Genomic DNA, 20,835 nt, shown 5'->3' with positions numbered 1-20,835 from the left:
ATATAAAAGAATTTTGCATGATTTAAGGAGGAGGCACTACTATAATTTTATAAAAGACAAATTAAATATAAACTTTCTATATGAGGGAAATAGTGTAAATATGAAAAATTGAAGAAGTCACGGTCCTTCTGGTCCTACATTGGCTTCGCCTCTTATGAGGATGGTTATGAAAGAATCATCATCCTTATATTATATATATTGTGATTTATTATATATATATTTTAAGAATAAAAAATCTTTTATAATTATTTAAGAAATATTTTTTTATAATACCCATCATTGCTTGATTTCTCCGGTATCTTCTAGAGAGAAGTAGGCAAATTATTTACGACTGTGTCAACTAATCTCATTTCATTTCTATTGCAAGAAAAAGCCATCAACGGTTCAGGCCCATTACCAAAACAGACACGGCGTAGAGGTCCATAAAGAGATGATTGGTTTGGGAATAACATATTTTAATATTTTTTTTTGATAGAGATCTCTTTTTGGAAGACTTTTACAATCTTCAAAGTGATTTCTACCACTCATGATGTGATTCCTACCACTCATGATGTGGGCCCCCGCATTATGAGGGGGTGTGGATTATTTTGAGAATTGTGAGGTTTTTCAAAAAAAAAAAAAAGGATTTTACTCATTTTTTATAAAAAAAAATAGTATGTTTAAGATAATTTTTTTTTAACAAAAAAAAGTACAAAAAGCATAAAGAAAATAAAATTTGACTTTTTTTTTGTTGTATAATTCTTTGATTTTTTAGTAACTTTTTGACATTTTAACTTTTTTATTGCTATTCAAAACAAGCCTATAGAATGGTCGAGGATTCAGAACTCCTCCCTACCAATAATAATAATAATAAATGATTGAGGATGCGCAGGCATTGATATCATAGATAAACAACATACTCTTCGCCCGTGTTTGATTGTCTGATTATATTGGTTGATATAATGAGTGCAATAAGATTACGTGATGGAATTACTAGTATCGTGGTATTAAATTAAAAATGTAAAATAAAAATTATATTTATTTGTGTATCAGTGTTATAGCTTAAATTGTTTAGCATTATGTCAATTACTTCTATGAAATTATGACAAAAAATGAGACTTTATTATTTTTATTGAATGTCGATAAAATAGTGTTTTTATCCCTAATCTCTTATCTTTCATGACAACGTTAATCTCACCCCGTGGAGAAGGATCAATAGTTGGAACTTTTAGTGGCACTCACTTGATTTGTAATTCAATCCAAAGCTAAACAAGCATTGCCCTAGAGATGAGTCAATTTCGTCATGGGCATTCGAGTATTGAATTTCCTTTTCTTTGTTTTTGTCAATTTTAAGATTGCGTTTGTATTATTAATTTGAATAGAAATTTATAAAGAATGAGTCCATATTTATAAAGAAAAAAAATAAAAAATATATTTTACTTACATTACCCTCTCTATTGACATAAATTTTATAAAAATTAAAAATTCAAATACAGGCTACAAAAATGGTTAGAAGACCCTGTAGAGGGTAGGTATTAGTAGGGGCCCGATGCCAAATAATTTATCGAAAAAAAGGAGTGGTGGAGGGACAGGAATTACGTAAAGGTCAGCAAAGTCATGAAAGGTGCAACACACTTTGATGGGATCACATTTTTCTTTTTTTCTTTTTTTCTGTTGAGAGCTGGTAATCATCAGATCAGATGAATGACATTTTTTCTTTTCTTTACTTTTTTTTTTTTTTTTTCTTTTTTTTTTTTCTTTTTAAACTCTGGCGCTGTTTGGGAACTAGATTTTTTATTTTTTTTCACTAAAAGATAAATTGGTTACAAAATCAAAAAAAATAAATCCAAACAAAATATCATATCAAATCCTATAATCATTTCACTTTTCTCTTACAAACATAACATCTAACCATAAAAAAACTCAATTATCTTTCCAAACACAACAATTTTTTTCTCTAATAATATCTTACAACTAAAAAAACTTGAAAAAAAGCACTTCCCAAACACCCCCTCTATATCCTGCATTGTATCTTTATATACAGAACAATGAGTTTTACCCAAAAGAAGGAAAAGTAGAAAAACCAAAATTGAGTTGTGTAGAAAACAGCACTCACAGTACGCAAAGCCCACGTTTTCCTCACGTATACTGGATTGCCTACGATGGGCTCAGGCCTTGCTGTTCAAATAGTCTCAGAATCATTTTGGTTTTTTTGGTAAAATTTATTATTATTATTTTTTTGGGTACAAAATCGCTTATCTCATAATCATTTTGTGATAGTATTATGCACATGACCCCTCCATTGATCAATGATGTCGCAAAAATGTTAATTCGTATTTATTAGGTAGTTGGTAGATATTGATAATTCATTCAATTAAGTTTTCATTTATATTATAAAAAAATCAAATTGATTGAATGTTCAACTAATTAACACTATGCTTAAAATCAATTTTTTATTTTATTTTATAAATAAAACTAATTTAAATAATAAATTATTTGGCCCGACTTAACTCGTTTATAACTTTATATTTTTTGGGTCAGATTCTCTCTAGCTCACAGAGTGGACTGGATAGTGTAGTTCGATTCCATTTGTCTCATCTAGGTTATGTTTTGATAATTCGAATATTCAATATATAGAGTTTGTCGAGTATTTCTTTCTTATGAAAAATCACGTTAATTGAATATTGATAGCTAGTTAATCAGATCAAATTTTTATCAATAATTTTTTTTAAAATCATATTTATCGTTGACAGAAATATGATTTGATCAAGTGGTTATAGATATTTGATTAACGTTTTTTTTTTTTTTGGAATGAAGCATTCAACGAGTTCTACACATTAAACAGTTTGGATTATCGAAACAAGACTCGTCATGAACCTATACGGGCCTAACAACATGCTCCAATCCGATCTCGGAGCCTGGCTCATTATATATATATATATATATATATATATTATTAGGTGGCATATTTTGGCACATTGTAAAAACTTACTTTTTTCATAAAAAGTCACATAAGCATGTCTTTTTCATTTATATATAAAGTTATATACAAACTCAATTTCAATTATAATAAACAATTTTATATGGACTCTATTTAATAAATACTTATTTTTTTATATATTTTTCATTGTGTATTTAATTTTTTTGTTATCAAATTTCTTTTATATAATTAATATTTTAATTTAATTATTATGATATTTGAAAAAAAATTATCTTGATATATAAACAAATAAATAAGATAGAATGTGTTTAATTATGTGTATAAATTAATTTTCATTTTCATTTATATTTTTTATTTTTTTATCTATTTCATTGATGTCTTAATATTATTTTTTTAATTTAACATGAAATTATTTATTACAAAACATTTATATTTAATTTAAATTTTATATAACTATATACAATATATACATAATTAAATTAAATTTTATGTATGAAATTATATACAATATATATTTAAATTAATACTCTACATAATTAATTTATGTATTTTCTTCTTAATCCAATCACAACATATTTATATTTAATCTGTTAAATATATTTTGTATGGTTCTATTTCTACATATTTTTATTTTCTAAATAAATATAAAAGTAAAAATAAAATTAAATAATTAGAATCACTTTTAATTTTATATTATTAATTCTCTTTCTAATTTAACTATTATTTTTAATGTCAAAATGAATTTGTTTTACCATATTATAATTTAATATATATATATATATATATATATATATATATATATCACATAAAATCATTACATGATAATTACACTTCTGTAATAGAACTAAAATGATCAAAACAAACAAAGAATATAACTAAATTTATTATATATAAGTATTCAAAGTAGTGCTTTTATAGAATGATAAGGCTAAGATTATGAAAATAAATAATTTAAATTTAAATTAATTTTATTCTTTTGTAACACATATCATAATATAAAATATCATTACATTAAACTTAATTTTATTGTGATTTTATATCAGATATCATATTTCTAGAAGTGATTTATATACACATGTATCGTCTAATTTGATATTGATTGATTAAAATAATAGAACTTAATACATTTTTTTGTTAAATTTTTAGAAGATAAATTGACAAAGGTCAAATGATAAATAGTGTGAAATATTATTAAAAAATAATGATTCATAAAAAATGATTGTATATATTTAAGGCATCTATTGATTTTTCTTAAATAATTTTTAAATAAAAATTTTGAATTTATAATATTATTGATAATGCACTTTCATGAGCTCTATCAAAAAAGATATGCAAAAATAATTTGGTTGGAATAAAAATTTTGCGATTATTATGATGTGTCACATGTTGGAAACATGGTTTAATATAAGCATATTTTTTAGCCCAAAATTGAGTGGGTCCCAAACGTCTTTTGGGGTGAGTTCAAAGAGGTGACATGTTCCTTGCCGCGTGGCAAGTCACACGGTGAAGACGGAACGTCAAAACCATTTATGAGTGAATGGGAAGTTGACGTCATTTTCGAGTTTAACATTAATTTGAAAAGACAAAATTTATTTGAATTTTTCAATAAAAATTATTGTGGGAATTTAATTTAAATATAAATTTATTTTTGGTTTTTTAAAATGGTTTCCTAAAAAATAATTAAACTATTTCAAATAGTTTAATATTAGTATTCCAGTTATTTAGAAACCTTTCCCCTTTAGCTTTTTTGAATAAACTATTCAAATTATTTAATGTTTTATCCCAACAGTTCCAACAGGTACTATTCCGTCTTCGGAACCTTTTTCAATTTGCTTGAAAATAAGCAACGGTCAGATTCATTTTGCAAACAGATCTGTTCATTTGAATAAGGCACACGTTGACCACTTTTACACCGGTTTGGGGCTTTGGAAATTTGTCTATAAATTCAGCCTTGATTCCATCAGTCGGGAAGTTAGAAAAATAGTCTGAAATTTTGTCCCATTGTTGTCCAAAATTTTCTACTTTTGCATTATTCTTCATTTTAGTTTTAGAATAAATTAAAGAGAGTGTTAGAACACAAGGTTTGGTTCGCCGAACAAATTGTTTGGAGTACTACTACAATTTGTGAAGATCATTGTATCCTGGGAGATAGACATCACTCATCCGTAAGTACCATAGCGGGGCGAATCTGTCTTAAGGACAGAGTGTCACACACTCGACTTGGTCTTAATTTTTTATTCGGTTCGATAAATAAATCTGGTATGTTATTTATTTATTTTGTTTGAATTTATTTCAAGTTATTTACACAGAAGATTGTTTCAACAATCTTAAGACAGATTCGAATTATTCTGCTTACAGAATTTTTCGTTTGTTTTCCTTTTTCATTCTTCGTAAATAATGTCGGAAGAAAATTATTTTCTGTGAATTTACAAAATAATATTCTGGTTGGAAAAACAAATAGTGATTATATGCTATTTGACAGATAGTAGTAATATACTGTTTCTTTTCTTTGACAACAACTAGTAGTACGATACTGGTGTCATTAACAATTCAAAATATATTTTTGTGGAATTTTGTCAGGAAATTAATTTTGGTTTTTTAGAAATTATTTTCTGAGTTTTCATTAATTAAAATTCTGTTTCAGTATTTTAATTATTGAAGTGTTACTGAAATTAATTTTCTGTGTGAAATTAATTTGGTTAAATAAAATTTTATTTTATTTCCAAATTAATTGAAAAATAAAAGTTATAGTTTTTATTTCTTTTATTTTTACAGAATTTAATTTCTTGTGTGGAATTATTTTGGTTAAATAAAATTTTATTTTATTTCCAAATTAATTGAAAAAATTAAAGTTATAGTTTTTATTTCTTTTATTTTACAGAGTTTAATTTTCTATGTGGAATTAATTTGTTTAAATAAAATTTTATTTTATTTTATTTTCAAATTAATTGGAAAATAAAAGTTACATTCTTGTTTCTTTTATGTTTACAGAATTTAATTCTGTGAATTTGGTTTAATTTTTTGTGTAGTATAAATTCTAATTATAATTTTGTTTTATTTATTAGAATTGATGGCTACTAAAACAAATGTCCAAACAAGTACTACTGTGGTGGCTGCAATGATGCCAACCCCCTCTCCTGTTGTAACAGTACCGGTAAATCACGGTGAAAAGCCAGAGAAGTTCTTACGAACTGACTTTAAAAGATGGCAACAGAAAATGTTGTTCAATCTTACAACTCTAACCTGGCTCGTTTCCTCCGTGAAGATGCTCCTATCCTGAAAGAGGATGAAACCGACCGGCAAGTGGTTGCTGCGGTTGATACTTGGAAACATGCCGATTTCCTTTGCCGGAATTACGTCTTGAACGGACTTGACAACACATTATACAATGTCTATAGTCCAATCAAAACAGCAAAGGAACTTTGGCAGATTTTTGGATTTTATAATGGTTGATTCAAAAACTGTGATCAGCCAAGCTCAAGATTTCCAACTCATCATGCATGACATTCACGCAGAAGGTATGTCTCTCAGTGAATCCTTTCAAGTTGCAGCCTTAATTGAAAAATTACCAAAAGGCTGGAAGGAATTCAAGAACTACCTCAAACACAAGCGCAAAGAAATTTCTATGGATGAGTTAATTGTGCGTTTGAGGATTGAGGAGGACAACCGCAATTCTGAAAAACGGGCTAGTAAGCTTCCTATGGAGTCTAAGGCAAATGTGGTGGAACATACTTCAAAAACCAAGAAACGAAAGTCTTTTGGAGAAAGTTCATCACAAGGCTCTAAAGGGGGGGGGGGAAATAAAAAGTACAAGTTTAATGGCAAATGTTACATCTGTGACAAAGAGGGACATCGGGCCAAAGATTGTCGCAGCAAAGGCAAAAGCAAAAGAAGAACAAGCAAGAAGCCTGCTCAAGCCCACATGACCGAAGTGGATAATATTTCCAATGGTGTCGATGACATCAATCTTTCTGCAGTTGTTTCCGAGGCAAATCTTGTCGGAAATCCTAAAGAATGGTTGGTGGACACTGGTGCTACTCGCCATATCTGTGCCGACAAAAAGATGTTCACATCTTATTCTACAGTGGATAATGGTGAACAACTCTTTATAGGCAACTCCTCAACTTCCAAAGTTGAAAGACAAGGAAAGATTGTACTCAAGATGACATCTGGAAAGGAACTCAGTCTCAACAATGTGCAGCATGTACCGGACATTCACAAGAATCTTGTTTCCGGATCTTTGTTGAGTAAGAATGAGTTTAGGCTAGTATTTGAGAGTGATAAATTTGTACTTACTAAGAATGGGATGTATGTAGGAAAAGGTTACATGTCTGATGGCCTTTTCAAGTTAAATGTAATGGCCGTTGTACCCTCAATTATTAATAATACTACATCTTCTTCTTACTTGCTTGAGTCTTCAAATTTATGGCATGGTAGACTAGGACATGTTAATTATGGATCTTTGCGTAGATTAATTAATATGGAATGTTTACCTAAATTTAACATTGATTCAAATCATAAATGTGAAATTTGCGTTGAGGCAAAATTATCTAAAACTCCTTTTCATTCAATTGAAAGAAGTACAGAACCACTTGAATTAATTCATAGTGACATTTGTGATTTTAAATCAATTCAAACTAGATGTGGGAAAAAGTATTTTATCACATTTATAGATGACTATACTGGATATAGTTATGTTTATTTAATTCGAACCAAGGATGAAGCTTTGGAAACTTTCATTCAATATAAGAATGAAGTTGAAAATCAACTTGGTAAGAAAATCAAGAAACTTAGAAGTGATAGAGGTGGTGAATATGAATCACCTTTTGGTGAATTTTGTAAAGAATATGGAATAATTCATCAAACCACCGCTCCTTACTCACCTCAGCAAAATGGAATTACTGAAAGGAAAAATAGGACTTTAAAAGAAATGATGAATGCCATGTTAATAAGTTCTGGATTACCTCAAAACTTGTGGGGGGAAGCAATACTTTCTGCTAATTATATTTTAAATAAAGTACCCCGAAAGAAAATAAATCAAACACCTTATGAATTGTGGCATGGAAGAGTAACATCCTACAAATACTTAAAAGTGTGGGGGTGTTTGGCTAAAGTGGTTATTTCTAGTCCTAAAAAAACTAAGATAGGTCCTAAGACCATTGATTGCATTTTCATTGGTTATGCCAAGAATAGTAGTGCATATCGGTTTTTGATTCATAAATCAGAACATTCCGAAATGCATGTAAATATTATTATTGAATCTCGGAATGCATCTTTCTTTGAACATGTATTTCCAAAGAAGACTGGACAAGAGACTAGTACTAATAAAAGATCTTTTGATGCTATTACTAGTCAAGATCAAAAACATGATAAAAAACAAGAGTTAGATCAAAATGAGGAAGAGGAACTTAGGCGTAGTAAACGTGCTAGAACCTCAAAATCTTTTGATCCAGATTTTCTAACATATTTGTTAGAAAATGAGCCTTTAACTTTTAAAGAGGCTATGTCCAGTCCTGAAGCTCCTTTATGGAAAGAAGCTGTCAACAGTGAAGTTGAATCCATCTTGCAAAATCACACTTGGGAATTAGTGAACTTGCCACCAGGTTGTAAACCTCTTGGGTACAAGTGGATTTTTAAAAGAAAATTGAAAGCGGATGGATCAATAGATAAATACAAGGCAAGACTTCTAGTCAAAGGTTTTAGACAGAAAGAAGGTCTAGATTACTTTGACACATACGCACCGGTTACTAGAATCACATCCATTAGAATGCTAATTACCATTGCATCTCTATACAATCTAGAAATTCATCAAATGGATGTTAAAACAGCTTTCTTAAATGGTGAGTTAAATGAAAAAATTTACATGGAACAACCAGAAGGGTTTTCTGTTCCAGGGAAAGAAAAGAAAGTGTGTAAATTGGTTAAATCATTATATGGTTTAAAACAAGCGCCAAAGCAATGGCATGAGAAATTTGACAAGGCAATGATGTCAAATGGATTTAAAATTAATGAGTGTGACAAATGTGTTTATATTAAAAACACAGATAAAGGTTATGTCATTGTATGTCTTTATGTAGATGATATGCTCATTATAGGTAGTAATAATGGTATGATTAAAACTACCAAGAAAATGTTGAATAAACATTTTGACATGAAGGACATGGACATTGCTGATGTAATTCTTGGTATGAAAATTACCAAAACATCAGAAGGATATGCTTTGTCACAATCTCATTACATTGAGAAAATACTTGACAAATTCAGCAAAGATGATGATCATCTTGCTAGAACTCCTGTAGATGTTAATTTGTATCTTTCTAAAAATGTACAGAAAAGTATTTCTCAATTAGAGTATGCCCAAATTATTTGAAGCTTAATGTACTTGATAAACTGCACTCGCCCAGATATAGCTTATGTAGTAAATAAATTAAGTAGATATACGAGTAACCCGGGAGTAGAACACTGGAAAGCAATGATAAGGGTTCTAAGATATCTCCGATTTACTCGTAACATTGGGCTTAACTATACTAGATATCCAGCAGTACTTGAAGGATACTGTGATGCAAATTGGATATCGGATACTAGAGACTCGAAGTCCACCAGTGGGTATGTCTTTACTCTTGGTGGGGCGGCTGTATCTTGGAAATCTTCCAAACAGACTTGTATTGCTAGGTCTACTATGGAATCTGAATTCATAGCTTTAGACAAAGCAGGGGAAGAGGCAGAATGGCTTCGCCACTTCCTTGAAGATATTCCAATATGGCCAAAACCGGTGCCTGCTATATGCATACATTGTGATAGTCAATCAGTAATTGGTAGAGCACAGAGTCATATGTATAACGGTAAGTCACGACACATTCGTCGCCGACATAACACCGTAAGACAACTACTCTCTAATGGAATTATTTCCATAGAATATGTTAAGTCTAAAGACAACATAGCGGATCCACTAACCAAAGGGTTAGCAAGAGAGTTAGTTGAGAATTCATCGAGGGGAATGGGACTTAAGCCTATGAAATAAGAGTTACCACAACGGCAACCCAACCTAGTTGACTGGAGATCCCAAGATCTAGGTTCAAAGGGACAACCGAGTTGTGATTGACTCAGAAGGATCACTGTGGAGTCCAACTCCTACCCATTTCTATGATAAAATAAGTGATGTCTGCAGCGATTTAGGTTAAGTAATACTTTTAATGATTCTTATATTTAGGTAAACCTAGTGGAGTATGACAGGATACTTTTCATAAGAATCACCTATGTGAGTGTGAACTGGGCCGGTTCTATAAGATTTGTGAAGGGCTACAAGTCTTTAGAGCACTCATGAAAGACCAGGTTGTTCAGGGCCAAAATGAACACAATAGTGAGAACTAAACTGTGTCTGAGAATATACTGTGTGAGTTCTATTGTCTTGATTTACACAAACGGCTGAACAGTTCAAGACATCATGTTCACTGGTTAGCTAGTAAATCCGATAGTGTCTCATAAGGGAAGGTTCAAAGCCAAAAGCTACCTATCCTTTGCAGAATATTTTTAATTTCTGTACTCTCTGATTAGATCATGTTGTTGCATTTTCTCTCCGTCAAATTCCATTCATGTGGGGGATTATTGGAAAAATGGTTTAATATAGGCATATTTTTTAGCCCAAAATTGAGTGGGTCCCAAACGTCTTTTGGGGTGGGTTCAAAGAGGTGACGTGTTCCTTGCCGCGTGGCAAGTCACACGGTGAAGACGGAACGTCAAAACCATTTATGAGTGAATGGGAAGTTGACGTCATTTTCGAGTTTAACATTAATTTGAAAAGACAAAATTTATTTGAATTTTCAATAAAAATTATTGTGGGAATTTAATTTAAATATAAATTTATTTTTGGTTTTTTAAAATGGTTTCCTAAAAAATGATTAAACTATTTCAAATAGTTTAATATTAGTATTCCAGTTATTTAGAAACTTTTCCCCTTTAGCTTTTTTGAATAAACTATTCAAATTATTTAATGTTTTATCCCAACAGTTCCAACAGGTACTGTTCCGTCTTCGGAACCTTTTTCAATTTGCTTGAAAATAAGCAACGGTCAGATTCATTTTGCAAACAGATCTGTTCATTTGAATAAGGCACACGTTGACCACTTTTACACCGGTTTGGGGCTTTGGAAATTTGCCTATAAATTCAGCCTTGATTCCATCAGTCGGGAAGTTAGAAAAATAGTCTGAAATTTTGTCCCATTGTTGTCCAAAATTTTCTACTTTTGCATTATTCTTCATTTTAGTTTTAGAATAAATTAAAGAGAGTATTAGAACACAAGGTTTGGTTCGCCGAACAAATTGTTTGGAGTACTACTACAATTTGTGAAGATCATTGTATCTTGGGAGATAGACGCCACTCATCCGTAAGTACCATAGCGGGGCGAATCTGTTTTAAGGATAGAGTGTCACACACTCGACTTGGTCTTAATTTTTTATTCGGTTCGATAAATAAATCTGGTATGTTATTTATTTATTTTGCTTGAATTTATTTCAAGTTATTTACACAGAAGATTGTTCCAACATCACATAATTAATCAAAACCCATTTGAGAACTGAAATTATTAATGTTATAGATTTTTTATGCCTGGTTCCCTTTGAGGACACTGTTTATGGTTTGAATTTTGATTTTTTATACATCAATGTAAATAACTCTTATGATCTTATTGATATAAGCATAAAATCCTATATTTGAGTCAACACACCTTAAACACATTTTCATATAATAAAATATTTAAATATTATCATATAAAAATTTTATAATAAATCATAATCAAACAACACTTGAAGCATTATTGATGACTCGATGCACCACTTTAGATAGCTATAAACATAAAAAATTAGCAAAGACATTTTCGATTAATAACCAAAATAATACATAATGCGTTATAACTAAGTCATAATTCGTATATTGTAGAATTTTTTGTTATTTTTATTTTTTTCAGAAAAAAATATTTTAATACAAGTAAAATTCATGATTTTTGATAAATTTGATCAACACAAATGAGGATTTGATTTCAGGTTGAGAATAATTTTTTTTTTTTTAAAGAAATTATTTTTATAAACTTATTTTACATAAGATCACACAGTGTGACAAAAAATCTCAACAACCATTAATAAATCTATTCCTATTTAGCTTTTAATTGTTAAATATTTTTACACGTAACTCATAATTAATTTTCCATTTTAAAAATAAATTTTCATACGTTATCACTAACTAATATTTTCATATAAAAGTGTAGAGGCATTGTATCATCACCAACTAACTAAAGCAAGCAACGTGGTACAAACAGTAATGAGTTGAAGACTACAAATCAAGATGTAGCACATTTGCACCACTTTAATTAAATAATTAGGTATTTGACCTCTTAATATGTGTCCCGATCCTCTCCAGCTTCTCTCTCCAGCGGTTTCTTCGGACAACAGTTCAGATAGAGCCACATCATCTCTAAAGGAATATACGGCTCAGATTTATTCTTTAAACCAAAAAGAAAAAAAAAAAGTACACACCTACACCCACTAACATAGACTCTCTCCGTTGAACGTTCCTTTCTCACTGACACACACAGACTCACAGCACACATTCTCTCTCTCTAACATAGACTCTCTACTGAGCTGGTATGTCTAAAAAAAAAAAAAAAAAAAAAAAAAAAAAAAAAAAAAAAAAATTTAAGGTAAAACATCACACCAAATTAGACCCCACACAATTCCATGTCATTAGTGCAAGGCTTAGAGCTCTTATCCTAGAGCTCTCAAGCATTTTTCGGGTGGGATATGACTAACGTGTGCGTGCAGTGCAGTGAGGTGAGGGAGAGAGAGGAGTGTCAGAGAAAATGAAATGATTTGGTGTGGGTGTGTTTTGAAATTTTTTGTTTAAGAAAATAAATATGAACCATTTATTTTCTTGTGGGGGTGACGTGGCTCTATCTAAACCGTTCCCCGGAGGAACAGCCGGAGAGGGTAGCTGGAGAGGATCCAGACTCCTTAATGTCGGCGACTTTCCAATTGTAAAAGGTTACATCTAAGATCATTTGCAGAGGAGTCGCGCCTTTGGGTGGCAGAAACGTGTCGTGCATGGGCCATGTCGCTTTTTAGAAATTGAGTAGTCAGTCTATCGGCCCATACATTCATACAAACCCACCACAAAAACAAAACAATAAATTAATTAAGCATGGAGCAAAGCCCAAACTCTGAACTCAATTTACCTAAATATCTTATGCTAGTCCAATATTATGGTTGTTGCAGTGGTCGTTGCTGGGATGGTTTAGTCATTCTAGCTCTCCTTCTTTCCCTTTTTCTTATTTATTTATGTGTAATTATAAAGTGTGCCAAGAACATCAGCATGACTATATATCCATTTAAATACGCGCTTTCAAGTGTTCATTATATTTTTATATTAAAATTTTTTAAGTGATGACACATTCCTTATTACTGGGTGGATGTATGAGCATTTGGTGCTCCAAAAACACCTAATAACTCCTAGTGTGCTGTGCCAATTTCGCTCATCATCATCTTCTTTTGGTTTGTGCCATCTATACTTTTTTGCCAATGGCTGGCTATACAAGGGGAGGTTAAGTAATTGTTACACAACACAGCAAGCACAACACATGGCAAGTTGTTATATATAAAATTGCTATCCTAATGAGAAAAACCAACCACCAAATAAGAAGAGAGCAGAGCTTAAGTTTGTATTATATAGTGAGTGTATTATATATATATTTAATATTATATGGAAGGAGGAAGAGCAAAAAGGCAAGTCAACGACGACGAAGAAGAAGAAGAGAAGATCAATACATTCTTCACTCTGATTAAGAATATGCAAGATGTGCGCAATCAAATGGTGAATTCCTCAGAAGAAAATAAGCCAAAAGGAAAAGAGAAAGAAATAATGAAATCATCAAAAGGGAGTCTATCGTTGTCGTTCGAATTGGAGGACTTCATGAAGGATGGGCACTTTGCTGCAGTGCTTCCTAGTTCTTCAACCAAGAATGAAGAACAGGCCAAACTAGAAAAACAAGCTGGATTAGACCTCAACCTTTCACTTTGAGTTTATTAATAAGGGGGTTGGTTCAAAATTATGTTCTCTGCATCTGCTGTTTTGAAGTAACCACTAAAAAGTACCATTTTCACCTTTCTATGCTTTAATATATGATCTCTTTGATTATTAATATATATATATATATTTATATATATTCTTTCTTTCTTTCTTTTATTCTCTCTCTCTCTCTTTCTCTGTATATATATATATATATATTATATTGATTGATTCTTAGAAAAATTGAAGTGGTTGTTTGTATTGCTTTGATAGTCTTCTCTTGTGGGCGGGCGCCTTTCATGTTTGTATTTGAAGAGAGAGAGCACATAACTTTAGTAGTAAAGTACAAAGCAGCATTGTGACATGCCATAATACAAGTCTACCTTCCCAGGATGTCCTGTTTCAATGTCAATCTAAAGGAAAGGAAAATTCTTCGGTAAAAAACGTGCTTCGAATCATTATTATTCGGACTTGTTTTAATAAAGTTCAAGTTTTTTGGATTCTTTATTGACAAAGACAAAGCTAGTATTATCTCTTAGTTATAAAATTTTATGATCTTAGTTATAAAGGGCTTAATTACGAGGTTTTGTGATGGTTAAATTTATGATAAACTTAATTATGAGATTTTATGATGTTTTATTATGAATCGAGCTGGTATTGATTGAGGCTTCTGTAATATTTCGTTACAAAGCAATTAAGGTTTTTTATAACCTAATAAATTATTGTGACCCAAAGTTTTAAATCTTATTTATAAAAATATATAAGACAGACACAATCACAATTGAGATAAGAAAGAATAGGGTTTGAAAAGAAGTAAAGAATAAAAATGTACAAGCCACACACCATATCTTTAAATTCACCAAATAGTCGGTTTGGATTAATTGATTTGAAAGAAGAAACTCTGTTGGACAACTAAAGAGGAAAAAAGAGAAAAAAAATATTGAGAGAAAACCAATCTCTTTGAACTTCTACAATGATTGGTGTTAAAATTAAATTTTGATACGCTACAGTGTCAAGGTATTATAATTTAACAATATTTTTCTTGAACAAAAATTAGATTTGTTCTTTTATTTATATCACAAAATGTCAAATGAAATGTTATTTGTAGTCTCATATAACGAGAGGAGAGGTAGACATAGAATTTTATCAAACATTGATAACTGTCAAGTTTGACACACAATTTAGTAATATCATAATTTGACAAGAAGAACAAAGTTTTTACTTTGGTTAGCACACCATTGAAGATGCTCTTAAATGTACAAAAGAAATGAAAATACAGTTAATACCTGTTTTACCCCTATTTTTATGTTTTTATATTTTAAATGGTGAATTTGTTTGCCCTTATTACTCACCTAATAAAATTTTATATTTTCTTCTTTCTCCTCCATCTTTCTATTCTTTTCTGCTCTTTAGTTATTCAAACAAGAGAATATTATCATTTCTTTTTCTTTTTCCCTTTCTTTTCATTGTTTCCATATGTACTGTACTTGGAGAACTGGTGGAGGCCTCTACTTACACATCCACATATGGACCACACAACTGAGCTCATTTTGGATCTGAAATCAATGAATTAATTCAGTGACTGGTGTGTTCCCATCTAAAAAAATAAAAAAGTAAAAAATGAATGGTTCATTGGTTACAAAGAGTGCAGTGCCCCGTGGTTAAGGTCAACTAGCCTATCAAATCTTCACTTATGCCATCCAAGTTTGGTGTCTTCAGATTGATGATGATGATGATGATGTTGCCCGGCTTTTATCTCAGAAAATGAAATAAAGAAAAGAAAAGAAAAGATGATGATGTGAGGATAGCTTGTTGCTTTGGCGTTATTCATTGAACTTTGGAAGGAAGGCAAAGACAGAGATACACTGTAATCATTAGAAAGGGATAGAAAGTTCTCCATATGAGAGATGAGAGTGACAGACCATGAACATTGAGAATGAAATCCCACTCACATTACCCACCCCCTACCCCCATTGAATGAAGTCAATGCTATTGAAAACCACACCTCTCTCTGAGTAATTGAGAACATGTAGGACCTCAGTCTCTTCACTTCATCCATTTCCCATACTCTTTGCTTTCTGGGCTAACAAATTCTGGCCGCTTCTTTTCCTTTTGCTACTATTCCAATAAAGTTTTTCATCTGATCAATCTACTAGTTCTGTTCAGTGTAACGATGACACGAGGATGAATCTCAGCCAGAATATATGAAAGTCTTTTTATTTCTAGATAGAACTAGCTATATAGCTAAAGAGTAATAGGATGATTGATCATTTCACGAGCCTCGTTTGGATTCCTTAGTGATACAGATTGTTCTTTTCCTTCATTTGAGCAATAAGATTCAAACAATTCTTCACGCTGTGTATCAGTATTTTGTGAAGTTTGTTAATTGAGATATAACATGTGCAAGTAGGCCCTGCTTCAATTGTTCAAACCACAACTGGTTGTTCTTAATGATTTGCTTATGTATATGTATGTATATTATCTTAATCAGCTATGTAAAGAACAATCAAATCAGTGAGGACTGATGACTGGAGAAAACTGAGCAGAATAAGATGCTTCAGTTTTTCACACCTGCAGGTGCACCAGAGGCATCACCCCACAATTCTCATCCAATGACAAATAAGCTAACATTAAACAGGTCATCATGTATGTGGGACCCGCCACACGAATTCAAAACATGCTCCAAGTGCACCAAATAACTTCATCCAGGAGTGGTTTGATTCATCTACATAGATATAATTAACGGGTCAATAGTATAACAAAATGTTAGTGTTATTAGTGTAATATTAATGTAATACAGCTGCACTATCTAGCTGTCCTACTCATGTTGTTGTATAAATAATGTTGTATCTTTATGCTTTCGGTGGGTTAGCATCCAATGTATCCTATCTACTCTCTATAAATGAGAGTGTTGTAAATCACTGAATAGATTATCAATCATAATACATACAATTTATTTTCTCTGTAATTCTCTCTCTATCAATTTATCTTACATGGTATCAGAGCTTGGTTAAGAACTTAGTATTTTTCGCCTCACCGGCGGGCGGCAACCTCGCCTTGGCCGCCCGCCGGACCTCAACCTAGTCCCCTAGAATTTTCTACACATACCTTCACTTTCCTGCATCTTCCAACTCATCAACAAAATCAACAAAGATTTGTGCAACTATAAGCAAACGATCCAGAGTCTCTTCAATCAACAACCGTGGCCTTCCTCGCCTGAATCTGAAACTCCGATGATCGCAGAATCAAAGGCGTTTCCTAAGCAAAGAGAGAGCTCGTCGAGTTCGTCTTCATCGGAAAGTTCTCAGGCGGAGGTGGCTCGTGGATGCACGCACTGCGCGTCGGCAACGACTCCACAGTGGCGCACTGGACCAACTTGTCTTCTTCCACGCTTTCTAACACCCATGTCCTGCACTTCCTCTTGTTTGGACTCTCTTCTTCTCTCTCTCTCAATCAAACCCATCAATGGCAGCAGTAGTCACAAATATCGGCATTGTCGACCACCACCAAGCTAATCAAAACAGAGTCTTTAACAAAACCACCTTATCTTCTTCAGCATTTGGAGCCTTTGTTTGGTTGAACAAGCTGTTCATCCTATAAGCCCTTATTGGTGGCCATCCCACAACCTGGCTGACAGCAGTAGTCGAAGCAGATCCAACCTCTGGGGGAGCAACATAGTGAGTAGCAGCTCTTTTAGTTCCAGAAACAGAAGAAGCTCTGGTTGAGAACCCATTTGGGAAATCATTGGCAGTCAAGATTCTACCATACTCACCCCATGGAGACCCTGCTTTAGTCTTCACAAAACCACCACCACAACCACCGAGGCTCAGACCAAGACCCAACTCCAGCTCAGCTTCGTTTTGGTAAGATGAAGCCTCAGAAGCAGCCTCTCCACCACCACCACCACCACCACTGTATGGTACATCCGCACTGTTGGGTTGCACCCATCTATAATCAATTCCATCACAGTTTGCAAATACAAGAGAGGGGATGGACTTGTTGAAGGAACAGATTGCTCTATTTGTTTGACTGAGTTTAACGAGGATGAGACTCTTAGGCTATTGCCCAAGTGTAACCATGCCTTTCACATACCTTGTATTGACACTTGGCTCAGATCACACACCAATTGCCCCATGTGCCGTGCCGGTCTCGTCAGTCACACGACCGACAGTGCACCCCGAATCCACGTGCGACCTGCTGGAAAAGGATGTGCGCCTTGGCACTTTGCTCTGCTCTTCCAGTTATAATAATAATAACCAACAGTTTCTGCCGTAGCCTGGCAGCATGCATCTTTGTTTTCCTCTTTGATTTTGGCCCCTCTCCTCTCTCGGTCTCCGATCACACACAGCAGACACACGCGGCACTCTCCCTCTCTCTCACTTTACTTTTTCAAACCCACTTGACTCGGCTTTGATCAAATGGGGCAGATCACACCCACACTCTCACCACCCAGTTGGCTTTTCCTTTTCACCCACCAACCCCACTAAACTTTCTTTTCTTTTATTATATATATGTATATGTATCTGTTTATTCTCATCTATTCCTCCCCGCACACCCACCACGATTTATTTATTCAACACAAATCCTCACACGGCACCCCAATTCCTTTTTATATTTCGAGACCTGACTTGACCCTCCTCGGGCAACTCACTTCACTTTTCTTCTTATTATTCTATACCCTTTTTTATTCTAACCTATTCTCCACCCACAACCCTCATCACCTTTTTCCCACGCCAACAATTCTTTATCTTATATATCTATATATATATCTATTCTTTCTACAAAAAAAAAAAAAAAAAAAACAAACAGAGAGGAAGAAGACGAACTGCACACCATCTTATTTTATTCATGTCGGGACTCACCCCGATCATCCATTTTACACCATAAAAAAAATTAAAAAAAAAAAACAAAAAAAAAAAAACAACAACAACAACAAAACAACAACCAAACCACACCAACACAAATCGGAACAGTGGGCTTTTTCTTCTCTCCTATTCCGCCGGTCTTTTCTTCTTGCCTCCGTCCTGGGCGGTCCTTGACGGTGCAGCCTCCGTGTTTTCCACGCCGCCGAGCACGTTCACTCCCCCATACTCCTCCACTGCAGCATATGGCGGACCTCCAAATCGGAACATCACGGTGGCCTTCCGCTTCAACTCCTTGTTTTCTGCCTTTAGCACGCTTATCTCTGCTCGCGCATCCTTATACATGCGTTGGAGCAGAGCCAGCTGGGAGTTTAACTGCTGCACCTCATTTGTCCTACTCTGCAGCCGGTGTGACAAGTTTGTGACCGCCGTCATGGACTCCACACATGCCTTCAAAGTATACTGATTCGCCTCCACATCCGTTTGCACTGCCATTTTTTGCTCCACCGACTGCATCGGAAAGTTCAATGGAGCAAACCCAGTGGTGTTTGGTTGAGGTTCACGGGACACCGCACCAGTTTTCTCTCTTGTTGACTCGTTGAGGTCTGGAAAGAGAGTGAGCAGACTCCGGGAAGACGAGGCCATTTTCTGGGCAACAGAGTATTACAGACTATCTCTCGCAACAGAGTGTTACGGACTCTCTCTCTCAGCACAACGAAGAGTTTTTCAGAGAAATTCGCAGGTTTTATTGCCTCAGCCTCAGGTTCAGTCTTGGTTATATAGCCGAGGCAACCACGCGCATCGCGCGCCTCTTGACGCCAGACAAACCGAGCACGCCAGCCAAGGCACTCACGTGCCTCGCCATCATATCTGGCACGCCTTTTGATGCATCGGACACGCCTTTTGATGGCACGCCTTTTGACAGATTGGACACACCTTTTTGAGGGCACACCTTTTGAGGGCACGACTTTTTAGGGCTCGATATCTACATCCATGTATATCTTTTGGGCAGCCTCTATACACACTCATGCAGTGTCTTCTACACCGGCCAGCTTTATCAATCCCTTTGTTTCAACCTCAAATAGGTTTCTATCTTCACACCTATTTGAGTTTGAGGGGGGTTATACATATATCATGGTGAGCACAGTTACACACCCTGCGAACCACCCAAGCTACCCCATGGCGCACTCCCTAAGTCGCCCCCTTGGTGCACCACCACAAGCTTCTACAACGGTCCGACATGACCCCATAAACTGTCCCGACATTGATTCCGGTCAGCTTCTACAACGGTCCGACATGACCCCATAAACTGTCTTCTACATCGGTCTGACACGACCACACAGTGTCTGCTACAACGGTCCGACATGACCCCGTAAACTGTCTGCTACAACGGTCCGACATGACCCCATAAACTGTCTTCTACAACGGTCTGACACGACCATACAGTGTCTCCTATCCTATTTTATTTTTTTATTTTCCTATTTTGTTACTCTCTCCAAACTCAAGTTGGCTAGTACCTATCCTCCTTGAGTTTGAGGGGGGCTGTTAGTGTTATTAGTGTAATATTAATGTAATACAGCTGCACTATCTAGCTGTCCTACTCATGTTGTTGTATAAATAATGTTGTATCTTTATGCTTTCGGTGGGTTAGCATCCAATGTATCCTATCTACTCTCTATAAATGAGAGTGTTGTAAATCACTGAATAGATTATCAATCATAATACATACAATTTATTTTCTCTGTAATTCTCTCTCTATCAATTTATCTTACAGTATGTATTTGTAAACATATATTGGCACCATATATGCACAATAGTAAATTGTAGACAAACCCAAGTTATGCACGGGCTTGTGCTGATTTTCATTTTGTTTTTCAATTTTTATGGAGAGAGAGAGAGAGAGACATCAACTGGATTAGCTCCATTACAATGAATATCCACTTTGCAAAGGCAACATCTTAGCATTTACAAGAAGCAGTAATGAAACATTACTCTGAAAAC

General features: G+C 33.7%; 1 protein-coding gene across 1 annotated transcript; it reads right to left on the bottom strand.

The window, feature by feature from the left end:
• Positions 1-17,007: 17,007 nt before the first annotated feature.
• LOC114312865 (uncharacterized) lies at positions 17,008-18,262 on the bottom strand. Its single transcript, XM_082905313.1, has 2 exons — positions 18,167-18,262; positions 17,008-18,030 (listed from the first exon to the last, which is right to left on the bottom strand). Exons 1-2 carry the CDS (start codon positions 18,260-18,262, stop codon positions 17,488-17,490), a joined length of 639 nt encoding a protein of 212 aa, XP_082761439.1. The 3' UTR covers positions 17,008-17,487.
• Positions 18,263-20,835: the final 2,573 nt, after the last annotated feature.

The sequence above is a fragment of the Camellia sinensis genome, chromosome 14, assembly GCF_055761805.1.
Source record: "Camellia sinensis isolate YWXY chromosome 14, ASM5576180v1, whole genome shotgun sequence".
Lineage (NCBI taxonomy): Eukaryota > Viridiplantae > Streptophyta > Magnoliopsida > Ericales > Theaceae > Camellia > Camellia sinensis.
This window is presented reverse-complemented; position numbering and strand designations above follow the sequence as displayed.